Source organism: Macaca nemestrina, chromosome 7 (genome assembly GCF_043159975.1).
Source record: "Macaca nemestrina isolate mMacNem1 chromosome 7, mMacNem.hap1, whole genome shotgun sequence".
Taxonomy (NCBI): domain Eukaryota; kingdom Metazoa; phylum Chordata; class Mammalia; order Primates; family Cercopithecidae; genus Macaca; species Macaca nemestrina.
This window is the reverse complement of record NC_092131.1, coordinates 149,422,988-149,437,069: the sequence shown is the minus strand read 5'-3', so window position 1 is coordinate 149,437,069 and position 14,082 is coordinate 149,422,988. Positions and strand designations below refer to the sequence as shown.

At 41.1% G+C, this 14,082-nt stretch overlaps 1 protein-coding gene across 1 annotated transcript in view; it reads right to left on the bottom strand.

Annotated features, from left to right (window-relative positions):
- Positions 1-297: 297 nt before the first annotated feature.
- The window catches only part of LOC105490081 (one cut homeobox 1), a 41,596-nt gene continuing 27,811 nt past the window's right edge, over positions 298-14,082 (bottom strand). The window contains exon 2 of the mRNA XM_011755382.3: positions 298-8,316. Within this exon, the coding sequence (XP_011753684.2) occupies positions 8,024-8,316 (293 nt within the window). The 3' untranslated portion in view covers positions 298-8,023. The remainder of the gene's footprint in view (positions 8,317-14,082) is intronic.

The window sequence follows — 14,082 nt, the reverse complement described above, 5'->3', positions numbered from 1 at the left end:
CAATCAGGTTAATATAAATGGCTAATCTCTAGAAATAGAATGTTCCACTTTCATTTAAAAGCATTATTTTGCTCCACTAGACAACATCTCTTTATTTTCCCTGAATTAATCTTTCTTTGACCATGGCACTGGCTTTTGTTTTCAAGTGTGTTGTCCTCTCCGTTTCACCCTTCCTCCAAAGAAAATCGATGAGCTACTTGCTTAGGATTTCAGGTAGAATAAAAACAAAAGAAGGCAAGAATTGTCTAAATTTAAAGTGCTGGAAAATCCAACATTTTATTTACTACATTTTGGTGACTACATAAATGCTGAAACATTTTAACACTGAAAAGCATGATGGCATCATCACTTGCTTTTTTTTCTTTTTTTCTTTTTTGCTTAGCAAACACAGCAGATGATATTGCACGGCATAAAGTGAGAACAGTAGCGAAGCTTAAAATAAATGAAAGAAACCTTAATGCAGTACAGGAGATACTCAGAAACAAACCAGAATAATGCCTAATGCATTACACGTTTTTGTTGCTACACACAAAAATACAGAAGAAGCATTGGACAGAGAGAAAGAGAGAGAGACAAAATATTAGCAAACAACCATAACTGGGTACAATAATCATTTAGTCTGAAATGTAGATGCAACGTAGAAACTACCACTGTTTTCTAATTGACAAAGAAAATGACAGCAACATTTGTCTTTTATCAAAAAATCTTCTAAGCCCCTCATGGTTAGGGTTTTAATTAATTATTTAATTATGTATTTACCCTTTTTTTTTTTTTTTGTCTTTTTTTTCATTGTTAAGGAAGAACTCCCTCTGCTCTTGGAAGATTTTCTACTCTACTGATCTTTTTTATTTTATTTTATTTTTACCTGATGATTGTCTTAGGCACCCTCCTTACGTAATAAACCATCAAGCTAACTTGAACAGGGAAACTGAGTCACACTCAAACAATAGCTAAGGTCAAAAGTGTAGTGAAAATAGAAAAAGGGGGAAGGGATAGGTCTAAGTGAGTGACAGATAGGCTGATTCAGACAGGACAATAAGCACAGGGAGATATGAAGACAACTACCAAAGCAAGTGGAAGACAAGGTTTTCAACTTTATTGTATTGAAAAATACTTGTCACTTGGTTCAGATAGCAAATCTAAAATGAGCCCACAATGATTATGTAATAAATGCAGAACATACCACAACAAATCGAGACTAACATGGAAACGGATGTGACCTTGTGAATACAACGCCGCTCAGCGCTTCACTGCTCAACAATTGTCCTAGGTTTCCATAACTCATCGCACAGCATTGGTATTAAAAACAAATAATTGGTCAATGCTTTCCAACAGCACACTGAGTGATCCTGCAACCCAAAGCAGATTTATTGCCCTATTAAAACACATAATGTGTATAAAAATGTTCCTAAGAAAATGTAACATTTGACCTGAAGTCTAAGCCCTCTCTTTCCTTCCCTATCACAAACACCCCTGTGGAGGGGAAAAATAAAAATAAAAAATAAGGCAAAATTTGTATGTTGAGAGGGAAAGTATTTACATCTATGGGTTTATGACGTGTAGTCAGAGCAACTTCTTTCAGCATAATAAAACAAAATAGTGGGCACCGACTCTTCTGAGGATGCCACTGTCAGTTGAGAATTCCGTGTGTGTGCTCATCACAAGTAGGGCCAAGTATCTGAACTGCCTCCATGAAGGGAGCTGAGGGCAGGGATCATCTCTAGTGCAGAAAAGAAACCAGTCGGAAGATGAAGAGTGAGTGGAGACAAACTCAGAGAGGCATGGAGTACATTCACCCCAGGACCCTGACATTTGAGGATGACTCCTGTGACTTTGGTAGGGATGTGTAGGGAGAGGAGGGGCAGTCGTGAGTAGCAGATTCCAAGAAACTGATGTGGAGAGGGATGTGTAACTTTGATTTTTCCCTTAAATTCTATTGATAATTGAGGCCAAGCAATGGTGTTTTGCATCTACTGTGGACTGGCCAGAGGGGAAGGGGCTGGGTCAAGCTGCTCCCCAGCCTTGACTTTCTGTCTAAGGGCATGAGGCCATTACACTCTCCTCTCAGCTTTGCAAAAGGAACTGTGTCTCCATGCCCTGCCCCCTGCCTTGAAGCAATTCAGAAACTTGGGAAAACCTAGAGGATTTCCAAATTCAAGTTAGCTTGTCTCTGAGTTTTTACACTCTACTTCTCATACCCGTGCGAATGGTTAAAAAAAAAAAAAAAGTAGCAAAGTATCTCACAAATGCCGGTGCTTTGAAATATTTAAAAAGTCTTAAATTCTTTGGAATTTCAGGTCTTACCTGCAAAGTAATCTTTTCTAAAAAAATTAATAAATTAAAGGAAGAACACGAATAATGCCTTTCTTTCTAAATGACAAAAAGGACTATCTTGAAACACTCACTTTGGCATGTACAAGTTTCTGAGGGGGGACCTGGCAGTGTTTACAGCACACATTGAAATACCTACTAAGAAAAAGCTAAAGATACACCCTGCAGTTAAGAGAAGCTCTTGCCTTCAGCTTATCTTAGCATCGAGAACAAAAAGATTGTAACATAAAGCTTTGGCCATTTCGATTCTACTATATACATTTTAAAAACTACACAGTCATAAATTAAAGCAATGATTAAATAAGCTCATATAAAATGTAATTAAATTAAAAAAAATCACAGCACATTATAGAGAAAAATAGGAACCAGCTTCACAAAAAAGAGATTTTATATATATATATAAAATACATATATATATATATGTATTTTTTTTTTTACCCTGTGGAAACAAATTTTCTACGGAACACAAAAACTTCATAAGTAACCATCAAAACAAAAATCATTTCTTATTCCATTCTTGCTTTTTTACACAACCCTTAACTCACCAGGGGGAACATTTCCAGAAATTAAGTCTTCCTTGAGCAACAGAGCAGTTCTGCCAAGAAAATAAACCCCAAACCAAAGGGGAGGGGGGACATCCCAAACATACAAACTACAAAATAAATAAGAATTATAAAGTTTTTTTTTAAAGTAACCTTAACAATTATCAAACTAGTAAGTTCTGCCTTATCACATAGACTCTCTATACAACATAACCCTAAAACGTTATTACTATGAGGTATTTGGAGGAATTGGTAAAAGTTACGCACGGCCTGCCTGTGGAGGGACAGGTGAAGTCAGGTGGGGGGAACTTGAGAGGGAACGAGGAGGAGGAGCTTTGGTTTATCAGCAAGAAATTGGGAAAAAAAAGTCATCCTTTGGTATCAAAGAAAGTTTCATTGCATGGTTGCACGGAAAAAGCACCACGGTGAATAATTATTCCTTTTTTTTTTTTTTTCATTAGTGGCCTTTCTAAGAGGCTGAGGTATTCAAAGAGTATAAGGTGAAAGAGGTCAACAGCGGTTTAACACTTTGGTTCAAGCAAGGCACTCGTCCTAGGAGTTTACAAAGTTTGCAACATGTTTGCCTAGAGATTTACAAGTAGAACTAGCAGTAATAAGAGTAGTATTTCCTAATGTTGTTGTTGTCATTATCGTATCATTATTAAGAATGAAGACAAGTTTACACACTGAGTGAAGAGTGAGGAAGGGTGGCGGGGGAAGGGAAGGGGTGGAGTTCCCTCTGCAGACTGAGACCGTGCATGAAAATATCTTTGGTATTCTTTGGTATCATCAATGTGATTAAAATCACCAATGGAAATTGAGTGAGGTAGCGTCTTTGGTTCACACTATAAATAGTAGATCTTTACACTTTTTTTTCTTTTTTTTCTTTCTTTTTTTTGTTTTTTTTTTTGTTTGTTTGTTTTTTGTTTTTTTTTTTTTTACACGTGGAAGTAGCTATTTTTTTACCTTCTGCTTCTTTGTCCTTACTATTTAGGAAGTAGTTACCAAATGTACTGTAAAGCTAACCACACCACAGTAATAACCCAGAAGGCCAAACACGTCTCAAAACAGCCTCTGGTGTTTGAATGCACCCTAAACAACTAGATAGAAAAAGGAGAAGTGCTTTCTCTTTGTTTGCTAAATGCATAGTTTTCATCCTTTATGTACAAAGAAGGGAGGACCTTTCTTAGGGAAAATGCCTTTACAGCTCATGTGAAAATGTCCTAGGACTCTTTGGTATAGCAAAGTTTGCATTTAACCTGCAACTACGGTCATTCACCTGGGGTAGCAATGGGAGTGGAATGAATCCAAAAGTAGTGTAGTGCTTTTATATTTTCCCGGAAAAATAATTTCGCTTTTTTTTTGTGGGGGCACAGTGAGTGACATGTTCATTTAGAACTTCTGGATTTCCCACACATTTTCTTTGGTCTTTGGAGTCTATTCCAGGTGCATCCGGGGACTGGAATATTCAATTCCTGACATCCAGAGCTCTTTTACCTGAACATTTATTGATGTCTGGGGTTTTGGGGTGTCCAGATGTCACACCTCCCTGCCCTCTACAGGAAAGCTTCCAGTGATGACAGGACCTGAATGACTTATGGCCAGAAACAGACTAACTTCCATTCTACCAAAAAAAAAAAAAAAAAAAAAAGGATTACTTTAAGTGCAGTTTTGGAATAAACACACATACAAATAAAACAGTAAGATAGATACCTTTTTCTGGTGAATTTTGCAAAAGAATTGAGAAATGATGGGTGAACAAATGGCACATGATTGGCTCTGTGGAATGTAGATTAAAAAACTCAAGCCAGAAATTAATGTTACACTCAATAGGAATGGAAGCATTGTGTTTTTTTTCTATATTCCAGTTCAGGAGCAAGTAAAGAATCGGTCATACATGATGTAATAAGTGTATTGCTTGTGAGAAGCTGAGTTTTGTCCATCACGATTTCTAAAAAGCAAACGATGTGAGTATGCTTAAACAGTCGAGTAAAAAAATTGCTTTTCAGGCTCTGATTTGTGCATCTGTTTATGAGAAAATATATCTCTAAGCCCTGAAATTGCATAATGGGTGCAAATTCAATGCTGGTATGAAAGTTATCTTTGGTGTTAGCAAACAGGATAACTGGTGAGTTTCTTAAAAAACCATTATGGTGGGATACTGAAAATGAAGCAATATTCTATGAGACTGTGCCTACACAGTACCAAAATAATTGGTCAAAAATGCAACATGGGCCAGGTGCAGTGGCTCATGCCTGTAATCCCAGCACTTTGGGAGGCCGAGGTGGATGGATTACCAGAGGTCAGGAGTTCAAGAGCAGCCTGGCCAACATGGTGAAACCCTGTCTCTACTAAAAATACAAAAACTAGCAGGGCGTGGTGGCGCCTGTAATTGCAACTGCTTGGGAGGCTGAGGCAGGATAATCACTTGAACCCGGGAGGTAGAGTTTGCAGTGAGCTGAGATCACGCCACTGCACTCCAGCCTGGGTGACGGAGTGAAACTCTGTCTCAAAAAAAAAAAAAAAAAAAAAAAAAAGAGGTAACATGCGTGTTGGATTGATTTTGGGGTTAACATATAGTAACAACAAATAAAAAACATGGTTGTCTGAATTCTGCTTTTCTTTTCTTGGAGTATTGAATTTGGTAAGATTGTGTGTAGACACAGCTTGAATTTCCCTGCATTTAGAATTATCACGTTTTAGATAAACAAGGCTTTCCTCCCTCCTAAATTATAAATACATTATGTAGCTGTATCCCCGGCTCCCTCCATTCCTGGAGAGAGAGAAAATGTTAATCAGTTTTTTCCTTTTTGTTTACGTCATTGACAAGATTCTATTTTTTAGTAAATCTTGAAGGGTGGCCATTTAAACGGTCTCTTTCAATAGCTGAACTATAATTGTGCCATATTTAGAAGGGAAATTTTTAAGCTGGAATTATGGGTGAAAATTTTTAAAAAAGACAAAACATGTCAAGGCAAATGCAGTATTTCATCAAAAGAGAAGTATATGTTGGTTTCCTCTTCTCATTCGGCAGCAGACATGAAGGAGACACAGATAGATGGCTTGTTCGTTTTGCTTCACCTCTCTAGTTGCCTGCCTGTTACAGACCTAGACAAGGTGCTGAGATTTGATGCTAAGGAGTTATGTTTTGTGTCAAGATGGTTCAGTTTTATTCTTTGGCATTTTTAATGAATCTCAATAAAACAACTTATCATTAGGATAACATTTAATTTTATAGTTCTAAGTAGGGGTGGTAATTAACTAAGAGTATCCAATTCTTTACCTAATGGCATAATAGGCATCCACTTACATAAGTTACAGTCCAACTGAATTCAGAGAGAATTTTTCTGGGAATCTAGTGATTCGCTGGGGTACCACTAATACAACTTTTTTTTTTTTTTTTTTTTTTTTTTTTGGCTTTGATTTCTACAGTTCTGGTTAAGTGATTTGGAAAAATAGAGATTTAAAATTTTGTATTTGTAAGCTCAGGTCTAGTTTTTAATCTGTCCCTGTTAGAGAGCAAAATCTATATTATAAAATTTCCAGCTTAATGCAGTAGCAAGAAAGAATGCAGAATGCTTTGGAGGCTATTCTTAGTTCAATAAATTGATTAATACCAATAGATCAAAAGTCTTGTCATCCACCAGAACACTGGCTTTTTCTATGCAGTTCCACCAATTTTACCATTTCTGCTGTTTTACTGATGTCCAAGTGATAAAATTTCTGGAATTGGCAATAAGTTAGTTTGATTACTTTTTAGGATACTTATAAGTACTGAATAGTTCATTTGAATAATAATGTTTTTTTTTTTTTTTTTTTTTTTTTTTTTTTTTACTTTATTTGTATTTGTAAAGTATTTAAAAGAGGTTTTTGGTGCCAAATGCATAAAGCAAATATAAGTCAATTAATCTAAGGATAGTTCTTCATTTAGTGACCTTTTATAAAAAGCATTACTTTGAACGAATTTTCTAATTTAGTTACTTTCCCTGTTAAACTTAGTTTTCTAGTGTAAAAATGGGGTCCTACTTTGGAAAGATCCTCAGGTTTTCTCAGCTAGGAACAGATTATGGAATCATGTCTATCTCTCTACTTTAGTGACATTTATGGATCCTGAAAAGGAGTGTGCCATCTGGATGTACACGTGTACTGCATCGACCTCTCTGCCATGATATTAATTGCTTCCCTGAAGCTACATTCTTTCTTGCCAGTTCTGAAAACTCATATTTCAAATGCTTCAAGAGTCATAAATAATAGTCATGATTCTATGTGGCATGTGTATTACAGCTAGATCAGTTCATACGTATAACTTTACATAGTATCTTGTGTAAAAATAGCTTTGGTTATTAAAATCATTGCAATAAAATACCTGCACTATAATATTAAGTGTGTTCTTTGGTACCTAGGTGATTTTTTAAATGGATGGACTCTTGTTTCATTTCTTAAAAAATATCTGAACATTCCTTAACAAACAAAGAGAATGCACTGGTTTAGGTGTCATTCAAATTTTCTTTGCTGGGTTTGAATCTGCATTTAGGTTGCGGGCCTGGCAGGTTCAAACGCTAGGCTAGACGAGCAAAATCACTAATCCAATGAACTCAGACAACCCCATACCATGTTGGTTGCACTCCTATAGCACAACCATTTCTGAAGACCAGCTCTGCCTAAGTCTCTAACCACTGGTGGTGGTGGTTGTGTGTGTGTGTGCGTGTGTATGTACGTGCACGCACACACACATGCACACACACCCACACACAGTACTGAGACATCATACACCTTCGTGGCATGGTAGAACAGATGAGAAAGTTCGATCTTAAAAGATGTCCGCTCAATGGCTCAAAATCACTATGCTCCAAACCACTAAACAGCCAAGCACAGCGAGGATGGTCATGGATTGAAGGTGTGAGATCCAGTGGTGTTTTCCTGCTCATCATTTGTCTTGCCAAGTCGCCGCCCCGCTGAAGTGTGTGTCTCCAAACAAAGTCAGAATGCAGGTGAGCTAAGTCTTTGGTTTCTTTGGACTATAAATAACACTTTTTTTTTCTTCAAATATTTCTAAGTATAAACCTGCTATCTTGAGGTCCTGGTCTTTTAAAAATTTTTTTTTTAAATTTAAAGCTTTTCCACCGAGGTTTTAGTTTGTGGTTCTTCCTTCATGCTTTGGTACAAGTGCTTGATGAAGAAGATGAGTTGCCTGAATTGGAGCTGCCCTCGTCCTGCCACTTGTCCAGACTCCTCCTCCTTGCGTTCATGAAGAAGTTGCTGACAGTGCTCAACTCCAACCCCAGCTGCTGGGAAATGGTGATTTGCAATTCTTTGGATGGACGCTTATTTTCCTTGAATATTGCATGTAGAGTTCGACGCTGGACATCTGTGAAGACCAACCTGGGCTTTTTGGGTGTGTTGCCTCTATCCTTCCCATGTTCTTGTTCTTTCCTTTTACATGCTGTGAAGAAGCACAGAAGATGTTAGAACAAATGATCTAGGGGAGAATCAATAGTAAGAAAGACAGAGCTCATAAAAATTTGTTAGCCATTCCTCATGGCCTGCTTTCTGTTTGCTGACCTCTGCTTTAAGCACCATGGGGGGCTGGGAGGAAAGTGTAATAAGAGAATGGAGAATTGGGATATAGGTGAAGTTCTGTGAGGCCTGGGCGTGGGTTGTGGCTTTGATGAGTATTTGCTCTTTGTCCTGGGTGAGTCAGTTAACTCCATCTGGGCCTCAGATTCCTCACCTGTAGAATGTAAGTTTCTGGCTAAATGAACTTATCACTTTGAACTTTTGTTTCTTTATCTGCAAAATGCATATAAGAATACCCACCTTGCCGTGTTGTGGTATGAAATAGTGTACGTAAAAGTTTATGCTAACTTTACAAATGCAATGCCTTGTCAGCAAGAAGCAGTTGTAGCCCTCAAAGGGTTTATAGTCTGCTGCCCGTAGAATATTAAGAGCCTAATCAGAGTCTGAAAACATAGTAGAAAGGAATTGCATTTGTTTCCCTTCTGATCTTTTTTATTTTCCAGGAAAATCTGTATATAAGAAAGTTCAGTATATAGTTTTTTATCGTGGCCATCAGTCTTCTACCGATTTTCTAGTGGAACCGGGAACTGTGGAGGTGTGAACCACTCTTCCTCGACATTGAGACTAAACCTGCCAAGTTAGCCATGTTCATCTCTGGGTTCTCTCTGTGCCTCCTTTTTGCAAGCCATGCTCTTGGAGTCCCCCTCATCCCTTACCTGGTCTCCCACTGAGGGGCCCATTCCCTACCCATGCATGTTTGGTCCTGTATTACCAAGATGCTTTTTGGCTGCTAGAGCTATTGTAACATATCATCCCAATGCAGCCCTCAGGCCCCAGGGTTTGGCGCCAGATCAGGGTCTCTCCTGATTTTAGATGCCATAATTCTCTTTCCATCCTAATGCGGCTCACTAGTTTCCACCTGCTAAAGGACTCTCAGGGCTGCACTGGTAACAATGCACACCGCCCCTCCACCCAATCTCCACCATCAATCAATCCCCACAACCATCCACAAATAACCACATAACCCAGGTGCTCTGATATGCGTATGCAGCCTTAAGACAAGGCTCCTATGCCCTCACTGCAATCAGATTGCTGCCTCCTAGCCCCGTATGTAGGTGTTCTAGAGCTGCCACTGCCACCTTTATATCTGGCTGATTGTATCTCTCATCCCCACCATAGTGGAAGATGGATGGGGCATGCTTCGTGGTGGAGGGAGGGATTGCCACTCTTCCATATCGCATCCCTCCCATTGCTGTCCTGCCTGTAGCTGCCCTCTGTTTCACCACATGCATCTGTGTATTCCAGGTTCTCAATTCCTTACCTGATGGTTCACCAGCTCTGGCTAGATTCAGCCTCTGTGGTCTCCTCAGCCTCCCCCTCCCTTTCATTCCCAGCTGGGTAGATCCTGGACTTCAGAGTTCCTGTAAAACTTTAGGTGCCCATTGGTAGAAATTAGCTCAGCAACAGATCAGCTGCAGAGCTCATAGGTGAAGGCTGGAGAGGGCTCAAGGCTTTACAGTCCAATCCAGCGGGCTCCAATTTTTTTTTTTTTTTTTTTTTGAGACGGAGTCTCGCTCTGTCGCCCAGGCTGGAGTGCAGTGGCGCGATCTCGGCTCACTGCAAGCTCCGCCTCCCGGGTTCACGCCATTCTCCTGCCTCAGCCTCCTGAGTAGCTGGGACTACAGGCGCCCACAACCGCGCCCGGCTAATTTTTTGTATTTTTAGTAGAGACGGGGTTTCACCGTGGTCTCGATCTCCTGACCTTGTGATCCGCCCGCCTCGGCCTCCCAAAGTGCTGGGATTACAGGCGTGAGCCACCGCGCCCGGCCAAGGGCTCCAATTTTTTAAAACAATGTGCTACTTAGTAAAAAAAAAGTTCTGAGTATATATTCCCTTATATTATTTATTTATAAATCATATACATGTGTTAGTAGACTACTGTATTGTGCACATTATAAAACACACACAATACAAAAACATTTTTTTTTTTTGAGACAGGATCTCACCCTGTTGCCCGGGCTGGAGTGCAGCGGTGCAATCTCAGTGCACTGCAACCTCTGCCTCCCTGGGCTCAAGCGATCCTCTCACCTCAGCCTCTGGAGTAGATGGCACTACAGGTGCATGCTGCCACACCCGGCTATTTTTTTTTGTATTTTTTATAGAGATGGGGTTTCACCATGTTGCCCAGGCTGGTCTTGAGCTCCTGGGCTCAAGCAATCTGCCCACCTGGGACCTTAGAGGTGTGAGCCACTGCCCACAGCCCACAATATTAAAATTTTTAAAGGGATAAAATAAAAATAGACATGAAATTCTCTTCTAGAGATGCATCTGCTTGCCCAGGCGCTGCAGTGTATTCACCCCACTTACGGGGCCACTGATCCAACTATTAGTAAATATAGGAGTGAGAATTTCAGAATGAACATGAAGGGAGGGCTCAGTCATGAAAGAGAGATTTGTAGGCAAGGCAGGCCTTATGGCCTTTTGTAACATGTCCTGTAGGTCACTTGCTATGCTTCTTGCCCACCATGGGGGGCGGCATCAACCTAATGGGCAGGGTTATTAAACGCCCAACTCCCTCAGAGCCTCGTGTTATATACATCCTGAGCCAGGTGAGTCTCCAAATAGAGTTCCTCCTCACAGGGGCCTACAGCCCTCACTGGGCACCCAGATTAAGTCCCAGAAAAAAATGACTAAAGTCAACTCCAGTTAGTTTGAGTCAGCCCCTGTAGACACAGCCTCATATAATACTGATGCCGATGGCTGATTCATTGACTTAAAAATGAATACAAGGCCAGGCGCGGTGGCTCACGCCTGTAATCCCAGCACTTTGGGAGGCCGAGGAGGGCGGATCACTAGGTCAGGAGATCAAGACTATCCTGGCTAACATGGTGAAACTCCGTCTCTACTAAAAATACAGAAAATTAGCCGGGCACGGTGACGGGCGCCTGTAGTGCCAGTTACTCGGGAGGCTGAGGCAGGAGAATGGTGTGAATCCGGGAGGTGGAGCTTGCAGTGAGCTGAGATCATGCCACTGCACTCCAGCCTGGGCGACAGAGCGAGACTCCATCTGAAAAAAATAAACAAATAAATAAATAAAAATAAAATAAATAAATAAATAAATAAATAAATAAATAAAAAGATTACAATGCAGGTTTTGCTCTTAAGGATGCCAGATTTAAGCAAATAACTGCATATAAGCAATTAACTACAAGAGTGTAAAAAGAGTGTACAGAGTCTACTGCTTGAAGATATTCAGGAAGGCATTATAGAGAAGGTGCTTCAGATGGGCCCTAAAGGATAAATGGAGGCTTGCTAGTGAGAGGAGTGGGAAGAGTGGGAAAGCTCGTTCCCTGCAGAGGGAGCAGCACTGTGAAGGATTGATAAGTATTAGTAGATTGGTATTTGTGAGGCAAGAGGGCACACAAGAAGGAAAGGCTGTGGGAGATGGCTTCGTGCTTAGACAGAGATCAGATGTGAATCATCTCGTAAGTAAGGAGGAGGTATGGAGAGGTATGAGTAAGGGTGTAGTGTGATTACATTTGGGCTTAGAAAAATCCCTCTGGTGGCGTTGTGGAGGGAGAACTGGAAAGCAGCAAGATTAGGAACAAGAATGCTACAGTCGGTGCTGTGGTCTACCACCCAGATCCGCCTTCAGGACTGAGGCACTCGTTCCTCCAGCTGCTGGAAGGGTTGGTGACAGGTGGCTCTCAGGTGAGGTCCATTCTTGGAATCGCCCTTGGCCAAAGGTTACGCCACCCTGGGGTGGGGTGGGGGTTTGCCCATATCTAGTGGAGGTGGGTGGGGGGGTGTAGGAGATGGGGTTATGGAAGGTGGTGGTCTAGGAGAGTGGAAATGAGTTGGTTTAAGGACCTTCAACCCAACCCCTTGCATCAAGTGAGACAACTCTAAAGAGTCATCTGGTTCAAGAGCACTCCATATAATTGGTTGAGGGTATTTTTGCACCTACATTGCTGTTCAACTCCTCCTTCTGCCCAATCTTACTTCCTTCACCACCCCCAGGGGAGTTATTCTCCTTAACTTGCTCCAAAAACCTTTCTGCTTGCGCATCTCAGAAACTCAGAGTCTGTTTTGCAGAGAAACAGACCTAAAATAGAAGTCAGAAAACCACCGTAGGGCCAGGCACAGTTGCTCATGCCTGTAATCCCAGCACTTTGGGAGGCCGAGGCAGGCAGATTACTTGAGGTCAGGAGTTCGAGACCAACCTGGCCAACACGGTGAAACCCTGTCTCTACTAAAAATACAAAAATTAGCAGGGCGTGGTCGTGGGCGCCTGTAATCCCAGCTACTCGGGAGGCTGAGGCAGGACAATTGCTTGAACCTGGGAGGCGGAGGTTGCAGTCAGCTGATATCGCACCACTGCACCCCAGCCTGGGTGATAGAGCGAGACTCCATCTCCAAAAAAGAAAAGAAAACCACTGTAATGAGGACCCATAATTAGACAATGGCAGTTGAGAATGGAGAAGAACTTCTTGGGAGGTCAAATCAAGAAGACTTACTGAGTACTTGGCTAAGAAGGTGTAGTCTGGAACACCTGCCGGGTTTCTGGTTGGATGATAGCAATGGGGCCATTAGGAAATACAGAGGGAGAGTGAGTTTTATGAGGGTAGTAACCACTTCTGTATGGAACAAATTGCATTGGATGTGTTTGCTGGACATTCTGTTAAAGATCTCCAATAGGTGGTTGTCCAGCAGACAGCAGGATGTATGGGATCTGGAGTTCAAGGAAGAGGTCTGGGCTAGAAATATAGACTTGGAAGTCATTAGGTCTCTAGATGGTAAATTACACAGAACACACACCCACGGGAAAGTAAATAACAGAGCACTGGGTGCAGACTTGACTTATTTATCATTCAAAAGGCAGAGCTAAGGGAAATCAGAAAGAGATATTCATCTTCCATCTAGCCAGATTGTATGTTTGAATGACTTCAGTCTGGTCCTTGGCATTTGGCAGGACTGTCTGCTGAAGCAACCCCTGAGCCAGCATTTCCCAAATGGCATCAGAAGAATGATACTCTCTCAAACACGGGTTCCTTGAAAAGATGGTTTGCAGATCAAGGACATTTTTAAAAAATCTATTATATATTGCCTCTTCCTCAAGATTCATAATATATGTAAGCACACCTAATTCTGTTTCTCAAATTTGTTTGACCCCAGAACCCTTTTTGGTGGAGACTGTCGATTAATGTCTTATACAATATTAATGTTGGGGAAATGCAGTTTGGAAGTTCCTGCCCCGGGACTTCAAGTACCGTAGACGTTACAATACCAGAACCTGGGGAGTGAGGTTCTCTTGGAGCAGGGACCCTGGCTGACTCACTCTGTATCTCCAGGACACCCTGGCCTAGGGCCTGGTTGTAAGGGCAGATCAGTATCCATGTGGGTATGGGACAGAGGTATGTCTGCGAATAAGTGGATGTGATTAGATCTGGAGGAAATGCTGCCAAAGTTGGAGGTGCCGAAAAAGAAAGCAGAGATATCAGTAAAATGGAGAGTAGACTAAAGCTTATTGAGAGTCACTGAATGACCAGAGGAGGCTAGGAGGAGCAACCTATAGAAACAAGTCATACTTCTAGAAGCTTTCACCAGACCATAGCTGTGAGAGCTGAAATTTCCACGGAGTTGATTTCAGAGTAGAGATTACCCATCGTAATTCCTACCTTACCATCGTAAG